Source organism: Venturia canescens, chromosome 3, assembly GCF_019457755.1.
Source record: "Venturia canescens isolate UGA chromosome 3, ASM1945775v1, whole genome shotgun sequence".
NCBI lineage: Eukaryota > Metazoa > Arthropoda > Insecta > Hymenoptera > Ichneumonidae > Venturia > Venturia canescens.
The window spans coordinates 13590224-13608606 of NC_057423.1; the positions used below are offsets into that span (position 1 = coordinate 13590224).

Sequence of the window (18383 nt, forward strand, 5' to 3'; positions counted from 1 at the left end):
AATTAGTGACTAAGAATCGTTTGATTTTTTGTGTTTCGTAGCAAACTTTGTTCTTAGGATGTAAGATCGACGATCGTTTCGCTGTCGACATTGTACAATTTTTTCTTTTTCGAACGTGAAGCTGACTGTTGATTATTCGCAATGTCTTTTCTGAGGTCGATATCAAGTTGAGGCCATCTGAAAGTTGAAATTTGAAGGATCATTTTTTGATTTTCATAGTATTATAATTTTTAATTTTTTTCATATTATTTCTCGTTTAAATTTAATCCAAAAATATTTTTCCAAATAGAATGAAAGTAGTACTCACTTGAAAGAGCCTAGTTTTTTTCTCTTTTGGTTATCCTTGGCGTTGCTTTCGAGGGCAGGATGCGTGGTTTCATTATTTATCTGGGACCGTATGCTCTGTAATTCTTTTTTCTCTTCGATTTCCTTTTTTTTGTACAATGAAATTTCTTTGTTTTGACGTTGTTCAATCGAATAGCAGTGGTCCAACTTTTTCTTATACATGGAAATTTCTTCTTCGTGATTTTTATTAATCGTTTCAATTTCTTCTCGATGCTGCTTATTTTCTTCGTCAATTTGCGATTGCAATTTTTTCAATTGTTCTTCCAGACTACTGACTGCTCAAAAAAAGTTCGTACGAATATTTTCAAATTATGCTCGGAAATTAATCGGATTTCTTGAATTGTCATTACGAAAAAATCGACTGCTCGTCTGTCATTTCATTAATCGTATGAAATTAAAAACAGCCCGGTTTCAGTAGGAGAAAAAATTAAAAAATCCAGCTCACTTTCTCATAGAAATGAAGGCTTCTTCATAAAAATGAAATTTCTCAAAAAAATGTATTAAAATTTAACTTTTAATATTCTGGACTCGCCGACCTTGAGGCGTACAGTTTGAAATTGAGAGAATCAGTTGAAGCTTGTTGTACCTTAACACTGACAGGTCGCGGCAATGACAGCATCCAAGCTCAACGTTATATCATTTTTGGCACGAAAAATCAGATTGGCAAAAATGTCATTGTAACGAATAAATTGAAATGTTGATCGTGATGTAAAACGATAAAAAGAAATACTTTTCGTTTCGTTTTGACGACGCGCTTGATGAGCAAGTGCTCCTCCATCTTGGTCCTTGAGATTATCGATGATTTTTTGGAGTCTTTGATTTTCAGTTTCGAGATTTCGTAATTTGATGTTACAGGATTTTTGCCACTCGATGAAAGTGGTACTCAATTTTGCAACTTGCACGTTCATTTGGTCGACTTCAGTTTTTTGCAGTTTAATTAATTCCTCTTGAGCTCGATGATGCGCTTTCAAGGTTGTGTATTCCTGCATAAACATTATGAAAAGGAAGAAAATTCTATAAGGAAAAAGAGAGAAATGTCTGGATGGAATAAAAGGAACTCAAAAAACAACAATGGCTAACAATGAGAATCAAATCGGATATGTTCGAAAATAGCGGAATTTTTAAAATCCGCGATCCATAAACTAGCACAAAAGAAAATTGTGAAATCTTACAATTCGAAAATTAACAAATCGGTCGATGATACTTTGCAATTCTGGGCAGAGCCCAACTTGTTCCATGTTTTTGTGATTCGATCTAAATTGTATGCAATATCTTTTGTTTGCTCGTGTTTAATTGTTTTGGCAACACTTGTAGAGTGAGGTTTGGTTTGGTACGATAATTGACTGCTGGAAGCGCCAGACACCGGCGAACTTTAAATGCAATATGGCGACAGACGTTACCACATGCTCACATGTTTGTTCGAACAGTGTGCTGATAATTTGGACGTGCATTCGAAACATTTTTTTTATAAAACTATATTAATGATTCATTTATAAAGTCATGGAGTAATAAATTTGGTTATTTATTCGTTGACTTGTAATGGTTTGGTTGGAAGATAATTTCGTTGAAGAGACAAATCTCGCAATTTTGATCACGAAGAACATAACCTGCAATATTCATAATAATTTTTTGTTTTGTACTCTTGAAGTGGAACTTGACGAGAATTAATAATGTATACTCGGGTCAGTCGCACTTTTTTAATTGTCGGTCGACAATGGACGAAACAAATGTGTCAGAATACGAAAAGCAGTGTTTCCGACATAATCTTTTGCTCTCCGAATATCAACTCGAGTAGCGCGGTGACAAATGTGTTTACAAGACGTGATTTTTGTGACAACAAATCGACAGGAACAGAATTTGATGTGCCGACATTGATGATGCCGGACGAAGAAGCAGAAAAATGGTTAGAAGAATTTCTCAAGGTGCCGGAAAATGAACGTATACGAAAAATCGTTGAACTTGAAATTGAAGTCTTGCGACAAAGTGGCGAAAAAGTTCCAGATACGTTGAAACCGAGACACTGGTGCGAGATGCTAAAACTTCAAAATCGCCATAGGAGAAAGTAAATTTTTTCTTGTTGATTTGTTCAACATTAGAAGAATAGATTCGTGTATCCACCAATCATTTATCTAAACTATGCTCTGAAAGTTACTTGAAAATTTTTCAATTTTCTATCACTGCTGTTAATGCGTATTTTTCTCGTAAAATACGTGAAAATAATTGAATATAAATGTAAATATGTAATTGACATTCAAAATTATACTCGAGAAGAAAATTCAAATCACCCAAACTCTAATGAAATCGTATTGCAAAATCATTGTATGTAATATTTAAAACAATACAATTCTATAAATTGCAGAAAATACTTGGCATTCACATTTGGGCTTGAAAAAAAGAAAGAGAACGAGAGGAAAGCAAAAATTTTAAAGCAACAAATGAGAGAAGAGAACGGTCGGCCAGACCATGATTACATATTGGGTAGCAATTCAATGTTTCTGCGGTTTTATGAATCCTCCATGAATCGCTTGTGGCACAGCCGAGTAATAAGTTCAATGATACATGGACAGCCACTTGTATTAGACTGCAGTTATGACAGTTACATGACAAGTAGAGAAATGCGTTATTGCGCCAAGCAACTGAAACTTTGTATGGCTGAGAATCGAATCCACCAGGATCCATTCAATATCTATTTGTGTAATGTGGACATGACTAGTGAAACGACAAAAGCTCTGCATCGATTTATTCCTCCCCTCTTTGATGAAGACTATCCTCTCAATATCACACCTCAATCTTATCTCGATATATTTGACAAAGATCGCTTGGTGTATCTCACGCCGCACTGTCGTGAAGAATTAATCGACTATGACCATGAGGCGGTTTATATCATTGGTGCTTTCATTGATAAGGTAACTTTATAATGTTTTTTTAATTAAATCATTGCAGCCATGGACACGTTTACATTAATAGAAACAATAATAATTTGGTTATTACTTGAACCACTGGTTACAGTCAATTTATTTTGTATTTTTCAAAGACGGAACTATTCATTTTTGTTTTTAACGAATGTTGCAGTCTTCGAACGAGCCGGTGTCATTAGCCAAAGCTAAGAAATTGGGCATAAAAACGCTGAAATTGCCTCTGGACAAATATTTGCAATGGGGGGCAAATACAGGAAAAAATTTGACATTAAACGCGGTTACCAATATTCTTCTCGACATTAAGTTTACGGGAAATTGGGAGAAAGCTCTGAATCATGTGCCGCGAAGAAAACTGGCTGGGCACTACCAAGCATTAGAAGAGCGAAAGTTGAAAAAACGTATAGGCTTGTTAGATTCATCTGCCGATCAAGATGCGGACAAGGATTTTGACAAGGTAGCGGCGGTTAATCTCAACGATAGTATCCCATTGCAATTACCCAAAATAAAAATCCCACCAAGTTACAACAACAATCCAGCGCGTTTCAATAAGACGCGTCCCAAACTTTATTCTTCTCACAAAAAAGATTCCGTGTCCTCCGAAAAATACGACGATAGTGCGGACTTTAGTATGGAGGCTCGCGCAAAATTGAAGAAGAAAAACTGGAAAAATTGAAAAACCAATGTATCTTTAGGTACGACAAAATTTATTAATAAAATTGTAACATATAATCAGTCTGATGTTTCGTTTCGCGTTTGAATCATTTATTCAATTTTTTTTTTTCAAATCACTAGAATTTATCATACTTCATTCCCAACACTAAATCACGACACACGCAATTCGACAATAATTTATTTCTAAGATTACGTCTTACAAGAACCTTAAGTATCGACTTTTCTATAAAGTTAAACTTCTTTTTTATGGCTCTAGATTTTCCCGTCGAATTCGCAACATTTCATTTGAATGACACCTCAGAGAGATTTGGAAATATATTTTTTCAGTTTCTATTATTCAAGCAAGAGTTTTTTTTTCGCTAGAAAAGATAATCAGAACGCTTTCAGCGAGTGCAATAAAACAACAGCTATGAGTACAATCTGAGGTGGAGTAAATGTTGAGTTTTTTCAAAGTTTTTCTACAAATGTATAAAACTCCTTATGGCAGCTCATTAACGCGTACGATTCGATTACTTTACGCCTAATTACAAATATTTTGATACACCACAAAAGTTTAGGATATTTAATATGATTTTGAAGTTTGCACGACTCAAAAACAACAAAATTTGTCTCACTTTCATCCACAGTTTTGTGAGAATTTCAGCTAAGAAGCTGGTGCAGGTTTTCATTTGTTTTTTTTTTCTGCAGATTCATAGACAAGAGCTATGAGAAAAATTGTAACTCGAAGAACAACGATATGCGAAAAACCGTGAGAATAATTTTTCTTGTTTTTCGACCATGCAAACTCCAATCGCATAATCTGGCAATAAAAAATTGTGTATCACAATCTTTTTTTTTTTATTGTTTACTTCCAATTTTATCAAGAACTTTGTACCGGTATATGCCGTTATATGCCGCAATGTTTTCTTTGCACAAAGCAACTGCTTCATTTTTCAACCGTGAAAATTGGCGGATTCACCGCGGACGAGGTCAAATCGACCAGCTTGAAAACTTCTCTTGATTGATACGTGGGGATAAAGTTGTCGCCATTCTTGTACTTTGGTATCGCTTATAGCGTCGCAAAAGCTCAAATCCATCATTCGCAATTGTGGACAACAGAGCAAAAATCGTAGACATATTTCAGGCGTGAGAGAACGAGCCCCGAGCAAATCCAATTGCTCGAGTCGATTGCACAACAACAATGGCTCGATGTCCCGATCCGTTAAACCACGAAGTGCGCTCAAGAACACCTTTTCCAGGGACGAGCAGCAAGTTAGAAACGTTCTTAACGAATCGCCCGGAGCTCCCATTCCCGAACTGTAATCATTAATTCGTCAAAAAAAAACAATGAATAAATAAAGGCCGCATTATTGGTAACTATAAGTTAAAAAAATTATTAACGAGTCATTGGATTAAACAGAAAAACGATCAGTAAACGTTTGTCTCGGATCTTGACATTCTTCACTATATTTACGCTGATTTTTCTAAAATCCAGTACTTTGAATTTATGATTGCAAAACTTACAAACTGTTTTGAGTTATTGAAAGTATTCCAGTGTTTTGAAATACTTGAAAAACGTTAAAACCACATCCAAAATACCAATTGCCTGCTGATCATTTATTTTATGGGATATAAAACATAAAAAAGCTTTAAAACTCACCACCACCCAAAATCGACTTCGCGTAAACGAGTACAACGCGTCAGAGCTCTGACTCCGGTTGGCGTGAGTGTTTGAGCTTTCCAGCAATCGATGCTCTCGAGATTCGAACATGAATTGGCGATTTCGATTGCTACGTCGTCCATGTTTAGTCTCTCGTGCATACCAGCGACGTTTAGGTGTCGCATTTGATTATTTTTTCGTAAGATCGAACACAACGTTATTGTTTCAATCGCGGTGCGGTAAAGCTCAAGACGTTCGAGAAATTGTAATTTCTCGAGACTGGAAAATCCGTACTTTGTTACTGCCGTGCAATTCCGAAGGCAAAGTTCTGTTTGAGATTAGAAAAATTAACTAATGAGTACTCTACAAAAATTAATAGTTAAACATTATTATTTTTTTGATGCTTTGCAGTTATTCAAACCTTTGAGATTCTTGCAACTTGTCGAAATTTCTGCGATAACACTGTCATTTACAAAATGGCAACAGTTCAATCGCAAATGAGTCAACAAAGTTCCACAAGTGTTTATAAAGACTATTATGTCTTTGGGTTCGATAGTATTGTAGCTGCCACACCAGGACAAATCCAATCGTTGAAGATATTGACAGCGAGGTGTTAAATAATTCAGAGCAGCGGTATCGATGCAATACCAATAGGGTTTTAAGTTTAAACTGGTATAGAGCAGAGCATCACGTGCTATGTTGTTAAAATGCCTGTTGACTTTACAACAATTGCAGAGAGACCTTAGATCCAAATTTTTTAGAATTTTCAACACTGTTTCGTCCTATAAGAGGAAAAACAAAATTAGTCAACTGCTTCTCTTCTACATTGAATAAAATTGAGTATGTTTGATTAATGTGCTTGGCTTAAGAGTGCGATAAAAACAATTTTCTGATAAAAATAAAATTTACTGGGAGTACGGCAAAGCTTCCACAAGTTTCGTGCACAGTTCCGCTTCCTCCAGGTGACGAATCAATTGAAGCAACTGACAAGGTGGGTGACGTCGAAACATTCATTTCTTTTATAAGTTTGGGAAAGTCTTCTTGCAAAAATTGCTGCAAACTGTTGAAGGCTTCTTCGATAGGTGGAATGAAATGACAGTGAAGTCCCAGTTTTGATAATAATTTTCCTTTTGGAAGTTTGTCCATAATTTTGCTTCAAAATAAATAATCATTTCGTAAATTCAAGTAATTCACTTGAATAAAATTAACTTAAAGGAAATCTAGTTGGCAGTTTTACCTTTTGTACAAAACGCAATGTTTGTGCAGTGTAACTTTGAGTTTAGACAAGTCATTGTTCGCTTTCGAATGATCAGGAGTCAAATTATGTTTGTCCTCGTTATTACTTCCTGTGCCTCCAAGTTCTTGCAGCAAGGCACTAAGGTTTCGGTTCTTAAAACCAACATGAGGTAAAATCAGCTCCGATGTACCAATCAAAAGTACTGCATCTAACTCTGTGTAATAATCCAATAGACTGTGATTGAACTCAAGTCTAAGGATCTTCGTTTTAAAGCTACATAGCTGCAATGGAGGAGAAAATATTCTGGGTTTGTGAGGTACTCGCTGCGGTGGCCCGCTCCATAACTGGAACCATTGGTTGCAGTTGTCCCTAGCCCAGATTCTTATCACACTACCTGGATTGTAGGTCTCGTAAATGGACACTCTTATTGGATAAACTTCCTGATGATATTCAATATCTACAAATAATTTTTACATTTAATATGCTATATCAATTGTGGGACAAGCAGGAGAAAATAGTATTATTAAATCTTTTTGATTTGTCATATTAAAAAAACTGAAAGAACAATAGTCATTTTCTGTAGAATGATTTTTTACTATTTCAGATGTGTTATTTTTGTGCTAAAAATATATATTTTACCTATATAATCGTGACTAATTTGTGCTCCATTATTTTGAGGCATGAAATCTATTAATGTAGATGGCGCCTCGTCCCACCATTGTCCATATGTTCTCTGTACCAAAAATAGAATAAATTATTAATGATTGTTAAGAAATAAAATTACAGTAACTTTGCTATTGCCTCTAAATAAGAGGTTTCAATTCAATGTCATTTATAATACTCGTTATCGGAATACTTTTGCTTGAAAAATGCTTGCTATTGGAATATTTAGTATCTTAATCTAAGACGTACATTGTTTAAAAAATAATAACAAAAAATTATCATTGCGTGTCTTATAACTGTCTGAAGTTAACCTTATTTTACCACAAGCTTGCATGTTCCTAGTCTGTAAGCCTAGGCCGTTTATAATTAACATTATTTTCTGGAAAAATTTTTTGTATTCATGTTCTCCATAAACTCACATGTCAGATTTTTAGGATTGCACATTTCCAAAGAAAACTTCTGTGTTGCGGACATTAAAAAAAAGTATTTGGGCAAAAAAAACAAACTTGCTCAGGAAAAAATCATCAAATCATACTTCCTGGGTCTGCAAGACCCAAGAAAGCGATCTTTAAGTTAATTACAGCTATTTGCTTAATGAATTGATGAATATTCTTTGTTCATAGCTGATTTAGAATTACAGAAAAGTTCATTGAAATGTACTTACCATGACAAATGCCTGTGGATAATCACCATAGTCAGGAAATTTACTGGGATTGCCAGCAATGTTGTATGCAGTGTAAGAAATGCTAATATTGCTGCCATACTGGGAACTAAAGTCATTGACTTCTTTGACGTATTGTTCAATAAAAGTGACGGATTCTTCTTTCTCTCCGTTCTTATCTCTAATAACCGGTACCAATTCGAGTCTTGTTTCATCGCAAGATACCATATCAGCGTTGCTTATCAGTAGGTTAGGAAATTCAATGGCATTTGATCGTGAAAACTTGGTTGGAATTACACTACTTAGCTTTATTTCACTTTTTCACGCTTCGAATACGTGAAAATAAGGATTGTTATATTTTTCGCGCAAAATTTATCGTTTTTCGTCCACTGAAAATTATTGTAATATCACGATTCAATCGATGTTTTTATTACTTATCTGCTATAGGGTGTTTGTTGACACGATAAATGTCATTGAGCGACTCGACGTCGTTTAAGCTGTCTAACCCGCCATTGTTCGGAAACAAACAGCTGGTCGGAACGCTGCGCGAAGCTGGTCACAACAGAGAATGAATTATTTTTTAATTCTCAAAAGTGTTTTATTCTTCATTGCTAATAATTGAATTCAATATTACTATTGGAATATTGAAAATTATTTTGTTGACCCTCACTAGATTAATACTTTTGATTTGTCAATGATTTTTTAGAAATCATTTAACTATATATATATATATATATGTGGTGTCGATTTGGCTCGGCTGGTAACAACAAACAAATTATAAATATATGTGCTGCCGCATGGTTGAATATTTAATAAAAATAATAAGTTTTTATAACCCTCTGTATTCTTCTCATAATTTTATAAACAGACTACATAATTATGCGCTTAGTGAATATTGATTTCATGGATATTTTTACCTCTTATTATTATATATCTGATTCAATAGAGAACGGAAGAACATTTTGAAAAGTTACCTACTGAGCAAGTCTTGTACTATATACCTATAAGGTGAAGTCAGTCAGTTTTCCGGATTCCTGAAAGAAAAGTCTATTGCAGAAAAAGGAATTATCCTACTGAAAAAATAGATTGTCCCTACGATTGTGCCTTTTCTAGGGGAAGTATAATATACTTGACCGTTCTTTCGTACAGGACAATTGTTGATAACGTTTTGTGGTGAGTAAAATGTGGGTGGTGAATTAATATATCCGTCAATTGCATTGGTTCCAATTAAGTGCACATCCCGAACGTCCAGTTACAGCGTTACTTTTAATAAAATTCGATTACATAAGTTTTCTTGGCATGGTTGCGAACCGGTTTTCATTCATTTTTCTATCCATTTATTCTCGTATTTTTCAAATTGTCACGACTTTATTTGCGTCGAGTGGTATGTAGTTTTGTCGTTTAAAACAGTCCGATTACTCTGATCAAAATCGTTCGTTTCCTATGTCTTTTGTCGAAGACAAAAGACTCGCATTTTTGACAACATCGAGCAAGCATTTTCGCGTTGAACTTTATTGGATCAGCTACTGCATTCTTAGGTGGTTTTTTTTCCAAACTTATGTTTTGATTATTGTTGGAAATAATTTTTTGTCTATTTCTTACAAAACTTTGAGGATAATTTTTTATTTTCTTGTCTTCTTGATTTTTTGAACCTAATGATGATTTTTGGTATTTGGCAGAATTTCATTATCTTTATAATATTTTTGGCCTCATTGGATTGTTTCAAATTTAACCATTGGCAATTTTCCATAAATCTTGTTGCATATATATGTATTTGATCAAAATCTTTGATCAAAAAAATTGCAATAAATTGTTGTTTCAAAATAGAAATGAAAATCATCAAATATTCATTGATTAATATGTGACTTACATTCAAATGTTTTATAAATAATTTTAAAAAACTTAAAAATTCAATCCCGATGCATTGTTTCAATTGGGTTAATTGATCAGAGAATTAATTTTTTTCACAATAAGAGGTAAAATAATGGGAATATTGCTGTCTTTGGAAACTTATTGTAAATTATTATTCATTTTTTTCAATTGAAAATTGGCTATTCCCTCTCCTATAATCAATGTATTACAATTAACTTACATCCATTGGTAACAAAGTTTCCACTTTTTCATTTCCTTTCAATGAAAATGTATTATTGCTACAGCAAAGATAAAACAAGATGGTGGCCCATACAGTTTTGTTGGACTTTACGGTTTCCGCCAATGTAATAGTGGATTTAGATGAGCGATCGAATCTCAAGTCGACAATAGCCAATGTTCTGGGAGATCATTTTAATGGTCTGAAAACATTGACGGAATTGAATATCGAGCGGAGCTTTGTAATTTTGTATGCTGGACCGAAAGGAAGTCTGATAACCGTCAGAGGATATCCAGAGGGTTTGATCACTCTCAATGTGGAATATTACAAACAGGATGATGAAGAAGCCCTATTAACTTTCGACGTAAGATTCAACAATCTTTACAACATTTTCATTTCAAGTAGATAATTTGCCTTTCTTCCCTCTTTATCAAATAACGTTTGTTTCCTCAGTTGTATTTTGTTTAAACTCGCAATAATGTCTGGTCACCTATTAAATCAGGCTTTATTGTGAAAACTTCAAATATTTTGGTTTTTGTTCGTTTGCCAGGAAAAGAGTGATAAAACAACAGGAAAATCGTTTCTCAATTCATACGGAAATCCAAATATTTTCTTTCCTTAATAGAAACATTTTGGCATAAAGTTCTATTTATGAATATAATTTATAACTTTTCCTTGGCGATCAGAAACAGAGAATCAAGCTGATTCTCAAGTAAAATAACGTTCGTAGCTAACACAGAAAAATTCCTCAAAACGGTTTGTGTTTGCAGCCTTAAAATTGAAAAAATATGAAAAATTTTATAAATTTCATTAAAAATAAAAATGAAAAAAAAATAAATAAAAACAACATCAGAGAGTAGGATTAGAAAACAGAATTTGTGGAGAGAGATTTGTAGGGACATTGCTTAACCGAGAGGATATTGTAGCAATGGCGTTACCTGGAAGCAGACATTGCCATGGCTTTGAACAGCCGACGGAGCAAACGTTTGCCACCTGTAAGACGAGGAACGATATATGATCTCTATTTAACAATATCAGGTAGAGATAATAATTTTCCCGCAATCAAATAACTTACGTTTTCTTTTTATTTTTATTTTCTCTATATTTGAGCGCCAAATGATTGATTATGGTTTATAACAAGCCCATAAGTTCAGAGACAGGCACCTCTGGACCTTTTGAAACAGAAGTTCTTGCTCATTCCCTTCCTTGTTGCCCAACCCTGTGATTTTGATTGCCAAAAAATAATCCACGAAAGTCCAGCTTTTTTCACCGAGTGTCCGTGTGCTATATTTTGCTCGACAGCGTCAAATGCTTCGAATACATTACAAAAATTAACTCTATTATTTCCACAGAAAAGTTTATACTCAAAATTCATTGAAATAATGAACTCTCGAATATTTATTTGAAATATTTTGAAGCGGTGACACATCGTAATGTCGAATCTTTTGTAAGATAAGTTGATAAAACGTAATAATAAACCGAATGGCTCACGAATAAATAAGTAATTGAACGAGAGTCGAGAAATGAGAAAGAGAGAAAAAAGAGTGCAGCAAAGTGAAACTGGAGGTGCCCATTTCTGCCTGCGGGTAGATTTTCATGAAACGTACATACTTTTTCATTTCATTGGAAATATATTCTTATTGATTGTTGAATTTAGAATTCTAGGATAGGTCGCTTGCCGAGAATGCTGAATGAGACACATCCAAGCACACGTTTATTTTTATATTTTTTCTACGATTAAAAATTATTTATGAATTAATTGTACCATTTGAACAAAGACATCCTTGCACCAAACTTCTCGCAGTGATAAGTAACTGTGCACCCCAGTCTAAAAAATTAGACTCAATACCATAAAAATATGGGGCTACGACAAGAGAAATAGTAAAATCAACCTCATCCATCGGTGTAAAAACTCAAGTCTCATTCGTTCGCTTCTTATTTATGATTTTTCGTTTTCCAAGCCAATTTATTTGAAGCCGGATAAATCATTCATTTTGACTGATGTTCTGACATGCAGACACACATTTCAACCTTTCATTCGCTTCGTTGTAAAAAAATTTGAATTATTTGACTTGCTAAAATCGCGGGCTTTAATCTCCAACCGTAAATTCGCTCCGATTCAATAAAAAAAAAAAAAAAAATAAGTAAGAATAAAAGAGAACGAACATGAGATAAAAAATGGAAAATAAATAGAAAAGTTAATCGAACTAGATAGGACGTTTGTTCTGTTTATTTGTTGGTTCGCTTGGCGGCTAATGGTAGTCGACCAGAGACTTGGAGACGGCATTGCAGGCAGCAGCGACAGCCACAAGATCACACACGCTTACTCCGATTAAACGCGGTGGCCCCTTTGAGCGATACTTTCCGACCGCGGGTGAGTTTATTTATTATTGTGTTTACGGTCGAAACAACAACAGCAATGAAAAATAGTACAAATGGATAATGACTAATGAAAAACGTGGAAATACGTTTTTTGAGCTGCCAAAAGCAATGGGAGAAAGCTGCCTGCAAATTTTCAGATCGAATTTAGCGTCATATCACTATTTTATGTTCAATATGCTTTGCGAATTATTTTCAATTATAAACGTCGCTTCGAACTATATATTTTTTATTTTAATTTCAATGATTTTTATTTGCATCTCTCGCGGCTCGTGTCGAAATCCGACGCGATATTGCCATATTACGATCAGCTTCGCGTTGATGCTTTCGAGATGTAAGCAAGTCTTGTGTATTCATATTCCTTCCATTTACTTATTTAATCGTCAATTTTTTGTACCATTCATATGCCCCATTTACGAATCTGACAATGCAAAATAATTTTAACCCACAATACGACGAAGCATGATTTTGAACGTTTCCTCATCCGCCGTTCCTAAAATCGTAGGAATTTCGATAGATTTTTGATATTTCCAAAGAAAAAAACCAAAAAAATAATCATTCAAAGAAGCCACGTAGTTCCAAATATCCTTGAAAAGGTGAAAAAAAAACTTTATTCGAAATAATTGCATTCCAACGATTGAAGGTTCGATATAATTATTTTCCCTACTGTGCATTATCGTTGCATGTACTTGAATCCTAGTATTTTTTATAGGAATGAAAACCAGTAATTAAGGAGAGTTCTTTGTTGCTGGAGAGTCATTTAAATATTTGATTGAATTTATCTTTAAAGATGAACGGCTTCTCGAATACGATATTGACAAACTGGTCTTCGAGGCGAGATCGCCCTATCAAAAAGTGCAAATCGTCCACTCCAAATCACTCGGAAATTTGCTCGTCCTCGACGAGTTGCAAAGTAAGTTGTAAAATGGAATTCAGACATTTTTTTCATCCGTGATTTTTCATTGACACATCCATTTTTTCAGATATGTCCGAGGCCGATTTGATCTACACCGAAACTCTCATGCAACGTGGAAAGGAGTGCTATACCGGAAAGGAAATCGTTATTCTTGGCGGTGGCGACGGAGGCCTGCTCTGGGAATTGCTCAAAGAGAAGCCAAAACACGTTACGATGCTCGAAGTAAGAATGTTTGCGGATTAAAAAAAAACGAAATTCATTAAAAATCCAAACGTCAATCGAAATCTTGAGAAAAGTCTAATTTTTGGACTTCTCCCCGTTAAAAACTTCCCTGCGTAGAAGAATCCGGATCCCTGTTTGAATGGAACAATAAATATAAATGCAACAGTTAATAAATTACTTACTTTGCAGATCGATGACGTCGTAATGAAAGCCTGCAGCCAGCACATGCGAAGTATATGCGGAGATTGCCTTGACAAGAGGAAGGGAGACAACTACGAGGTGAAGCTCGAATTTTTAAGTGGACGTTCAAATTCCCATATTAAGAACAAATCAATATGAAGCTTCATACAACTATTGTTCGCAGATCATAATCGGCGATTGCGTGAAAGCTCTCGCACACATGATCGACGAAGGTCGTCAATTCGATTACGTATTTGGAGACTTGACCGACATACCAATAAGTACGACACCTCACGGTGACGCTTGGGATTTTATCCGATTGATATTGAATTCATCGGTCAAGGTTTTAAAATCCAATGGCAAATATATGACTCACGTAAGAATATTTTTTTGAATGCTTTGTTATGATCGGGAGATTGGGAATTTTAGTATTCTTTGCAATACAATATTTCACTAAAGATAGGAAACAATGTAGATAAGGATATGAATACTTTATTATCATGACTTATTGATTATTCACAATTATGAATTGCAGTTGAATTGCCTTTACAGTCCAGAATACCCTTAGTGAAGACTAAGCCCAAATTCAATCTCCCCGTTTCTTCAAACTTGATTATTTTTCTAATACATTCAAATATTTGCTTCTAAAAATAAGTTTTCTCGAAAAATTCAAAATAATTTAAAAAATCTTCAAGAAATTTTCATATTTAATGAAATTTTTCGGTACAATAATACTAATTGTGTTGTGAATAATTTTTCAGGGAAACGGTGCTTCCTGTCCTGAATCCCTGACGATGTACGAGGACGTGTTATCCCAATTGTCGGTGCCGGTATCTTTCACGAAGGATCGCGCCTTCGTTCCGTCCTTCTTCGAAGATTGGGTATTCTATCAAGTGTCGCGTAAATGATTGATTAAACATCGGAACCGCGAAACTAACGGACCATTATCGAGTATAAAACACAATCTCTTACCATTATTATGACCCCGCGCCTCTCGCTATAGCTGTAGTATATCAATTAATCGAAACGGATTTGTCTTGAAAGCTCGTATCGATTCTTCGAATCAAAAAAGCCAACAAAAGGAAAAAGCTATAAAAATTCGCGTGATCCGTATCAATTCTTCTTCATAGCGTGTATATATATATAGAAATTTTTAAGAAAATTTTATAAATGCGTATTCAGCTCATTTATAAATTCGTAGGCGTTTTCTATATGTTTAAGTTTCGACAATCAACGGTTACGAAAAAACAAACAAGTGGAAAAACAAGACCTACACGTACACTTACACACACACACGCGCGCTGCATGCGCTATATTTACGGATTTGATTTACGCGTTAAATTAGTTAGATAAAAAAAATTAATGAGACACCGCAATAATCAGTACGATAATCATAACGCTTAAGGATTTGACTAAAGAATTTTTCTTCGAACACGATTTTACTAATTTGCAGTATTCCTATGGTTACGTAACCGAAACAAAAACCTGAAACCAAAAAAAAACGCAATACGATACACTCAATTATAAAGTCGTGCGTTCATTCCAATCGAACACTTTCGATAGAGAGCTTACTACTTTTACCGAACTCCACTCATTATGGAATTGTTCTTAGGATTTTCCCAATACCTCGCTTACCATCAGTCTTTTAGCATATATTACGTATATATATTTATGTTATTCAATTAAGTAAAAAAACTTCTCCAAGGTGGTTATTTGCAGAACAAAAAAGTATTCCCTGTGACCTAAAATTTGTTTTTCATTTTTGTTTATATCAACAAGTTCTGTACTATACCGTTAAACGTAATGTTTACGCAAATATTATAAACCCTTCGCTGTACGACGTATGTATTACCATTACAAACTGTGCAAACTATTTTTTTTTCGATTTTTCTCATGCTTTTTATTTAATAAGTAGGATTTTTGAATATTTCCAAATTTCGTTAATTAACGATGAAAATAAACGGTACGATCCTGTTAGTGATCCTTCGAAAAAATGAAGGCAACTGGCTTCAATTATTTGGGATCATTATCAATAAACTATTCTTTAGGGTAGAAGTACTTCGGTTGATGAGCTATGAAAAATTTGTATGAAAATTTTCTTAGACAAATTTAGAAAAAATGGCAATTGGCTTTTCTTAAAAGAGAATAATAAAACTGAAGACGTCTCTATGATCAAATTTAATTCAACCATAATGTGTACATTTCATACACGCGCGTATACATATTGAAAAAATGAAAAAACGTACACGACGACGGACGTATACAATATAAATATTAAGTACTGGGCAAAAATCGATGAAAGAGATACAAATATGGGCGGAGAAGAAGAAGCAATGAATTTACAACGATTCTTAGAGAGTATAGCTGAAAAATCAGACTTTTTGGTTGTTTTCTTGTATATCTTTCATTTTTTAGTTACGAATACCATGGAAAAGTTGGTCCCAAGCATAAAATACGATCAGAACGATTTGAAGCGACACAAAAATGTGAATGTGACAATGTCGGGACTTTTCGAAAACGAACGTGTTTCCTCTTGGAAACTGGACGGTTCAGAGTGAACTTTACGTTTCAAGGGGAAACGAAAATTCCTTGAATCGAGATTTGGAAATTTCGGCAAATTGTTCGATCTCATGGATCGTCGGTTCAGTCTCAGTTTCCACTAAAATCTGTTCCAACCACTCTTGTATTTGCTTGGGATGTTTTTCTCCATCTTGAGATTTTCTCATCGTTGAAACATCAGCATTGGCGTCCAAAGTTTCTACGGGTGATCCAGATTCAATGGAACAGCAAAGATTCTTATCCGAGTTTATCATGGAATTGTTGCAATCATCTTTCATCAAAGAGTCATTGTTCCTCTGTGTTCCAGGTAAAATTAGATTCTCAGTTATCTGTGTAGTGACTTCTAATTCCCATGTTGAAGAATTGTTCAGTAGTTGTTGGTTTTTAGTTTTTTGAGGACTTAAAAAATCGTTAGAATAATTGTGATTCATTAGCACTGTTATTTCATTTTCAGATGTTGTGTCAGCTTCTGAACTAGCGTTGAAACTCAGTTCACAAAAACTGTTGGAAGAATCATTTAATTTTTCAGATATTTCCTTCATCCTTTCGTTACAACATTCCACATCTATACATTTATCCAATGTCACATGGTCTTTATTTGCTTCCACATAATCCTCGATCTTATAAGGTTCGGCATCTTTTACTTCTATTCCATTTCCAGTAGACGATAACAATTCTCCAAATTTTAAGATACAATCCTCAAGATCCTGTCTTTTGGATAAATTTATTTGTATCGCTGGGACACACCATGAGAGTTCTTGATTGGATTGGATTATGCTCAATTGTTGGTTGTGGATTGCTTCAACCTGACGCATCAATTGTTTCTCTCTTGTTCTTAAAACTTTTGCTAATTGTTCGAAACAGAGTCTTACTTCTTCTTGTATCTAATGAAACAGAAATTATTTTATTTGATTAAATTTGCATTTTTGATACAACTGAATCTTATGTGGATTATCACACTTTGTTGAACCATTTTTCAGAACAGAATGTGATTTTTCTTGTGATATTCATTGAATAGGACTGTTTTTAAATATTTCAATGATACCGAATAACAACTAGCAATTGAACATTTGTCAAAATAGAAAAAACTTTTTCTATTTTGACTATAGGAATAGGACAATAAGCATTTTCCAAAATTGGATAGAATATTTTGAAAATTATTATATTCCTTGCTTCATCCAAAAAGAACTATTTTCCTGAACATTGAGGATACTGTAAAATTTCTGTTAGGCAAATTGAAAAAATAGAAAAAATATTTTTTTTAATTTAAAAATAATGAGTACCTTTAAAGACGATTCCTGGAGAGATGTTCTTTTTTGACTCAAGAAATTCACACGTTTTTCATCAGTATTTTCTTCCTCAGGCTGTTCATTTTTTTCTATCATATTGAAGAGCACTAAAAAATCGTCAAAACGCACGAAATTCTGACAAGCAAAAGCGATTATGGAATTTCGATTGTTAAAGTCTCTTTGTGTACTTTTTTGTTCCAACAACGTACCTCGAGAATTTTTAATCAGCTTTTTCACCACCTGATATATAAGCTGATTAAAACTAGCGAACACGGTTTTTGTGTTGGGAATTCGTTAGTGAAAGTTTGATTTCGAAATAACATCGAAATGACAGATCAAGCTATTGTTCATTTTTTGTTTTAATTTTGTTATTGTTCGTGCTCGATATATTCACAGTGAGTTTTTGATGGTACAACCGTGTGATAATTCGTCGAATAACTTTCCAATTGGGCGTGTTTCCAAGTGCTTATTCGATTTCGTTTTCAGGATTAAAATACTCGAACGCGATTGGTCGTCCGTTGATTAAAGTGCAACCTCACAAGCCGTTAACCAATCAGCTGATTCGTAACTATTCTGTATGGTTGGTATGGTGTTAGAGATATTTTTTATCAAAT

The 18383-nt window shown here is 34.3% G+C and overlaps 5 protein-coding genes across 9 annotated transcripts; 2 read left to right on the forward strand and 3 right to left on the reverse strand.

Moving 5' to 3' along the window:
- Positions 1–53: 53 nt before the first annotated feature.
- On the reverse strand, positions 54–1687 carry LOC122407465 (uncharacterized protein MCAP_0864-like). Its single transcript, XM_043413696.1, has 4 exons — positions 1518–1687; positions 1076–1328; positions 308–620; positions 54–177 (listed from the first exon to the last, which is right to left on the reverse strand). The coding sequence occupies exons 1-4, from the start codon at positions 1581–1583 to the stop codon at positions 54–56; spliced, it is 756 nt and encodes a 251-aa protein (XP_043269631.1). The 5' UTR covers positions 1584–1687.
- rswl (roswell) lies at positions 1598–3992 on the forward strand. Its single transcript, XM_043413676.1, has 3 exons — positions 1598–2407; positions 2705–3251; positions 3418–3992. Exons 1-3 carry the CDS (start codon positions 2016–2018, stop codon positions 3934–3936), a joined length of 1458 nt encoding a protein of 485 aa, XP_043269611.1. The 5' UTR covers positions 1598–2015; the 3' UTR covers positions 3937–3992.
- Positions 3951–8666, reverse strand: Fbxl4 (F box and leucine-rich-repeat gene 4). The gene is made up of 7 exons (XM_043413675.1): positions 8139–8666; positions 7451–7544; positions 6812–7268; positions 6484–6727; positions 5996–6356; positions 5575–5902; positions 3951–5231 (listed from the first exon to the last, which is right to left on the reverse strand). The coding sequence occupies exons 1-7, from the start codon at positions 8361–8363 to the stop codon at positions 4868–4870; spliced, it is 2073 nt and encodes a 690-aa protein (XP_043269610.1). The 5' UTR covers positions 8364–8666; the 3' UTR covers positions 3951–4867.
- Positions 8667–9152: 486 nt separating this feature from the next.
- On the forward strand, positions 9153–16103 carry Sms (spermine synthase). Of its 4 annotated transcripts, none has more exons than XM_043413681.1 (8): positions 9153–9308; positions 10292–10588; positions 11151–11262; positions 13394–13516; positions 13587–13741; positions 13931–14020; positions 14106–14297; positions 14683–16103. In XM_043413681.1, the coding sequence occupies exons 2-8, from the start codon at positions 10307–10309 to the stop codon at positions 14827–14829; spliced, it is 1101 nt and encodes a 366-aa protein (XP_043269616.1). In that variant the 5' UTR covers positions 9153–9308; positions 10292–10306; the 3' UTR covers positions 14830–16103. The 4 variants fall into 4 exon arrangements, with proteins under 4 accessions (XP_043269616.1, XP_043269615.1, XP_043269617.1 ...); XM_043413680.1 differs by lacking the exon at positions 11151–11262 and adding an exon at positions 12487–12598; XM_043413682.1 differs by lacking the exons at positions 9153–9308; positions 11151–11262 and adding exons at positions 9344–9519; positions 12487–12598.
- Positions 16085–18222, reverse strand: LOC122407460 (uncharacterized). Of its 2 annotated transcripts, none has more exons than XM_043413685.1 (3): positions 17979–18222; positions 17764–17876; positions 16085–17364 (listed from the first exon to the last, which is right to left on the reverse strand). In XM_043413685.1, the coding sequence occupies exons 2-3, from the start codon at positions 17863–17865 to the stop codon at positions 16483–16485; spliced, it is 984 nt and encodes a 327-aa protein (XP_043269620.1). In that variant the 5' UTR covers positions 17866–17876; positions 17979–18222; the 3' UTR covers positions 16085–16482. The 2 variants fall into 2 exon arrangements, with proteins under 2 accessions (XP_043269620.1, XP_043269619.1); XM_043413684.1 differs by having other exon boundaries at positions 17764–17904; positions 17979–18221.
- Between the last annotated feature and the right edge of the window lie 161 nt (positions 18223–18383).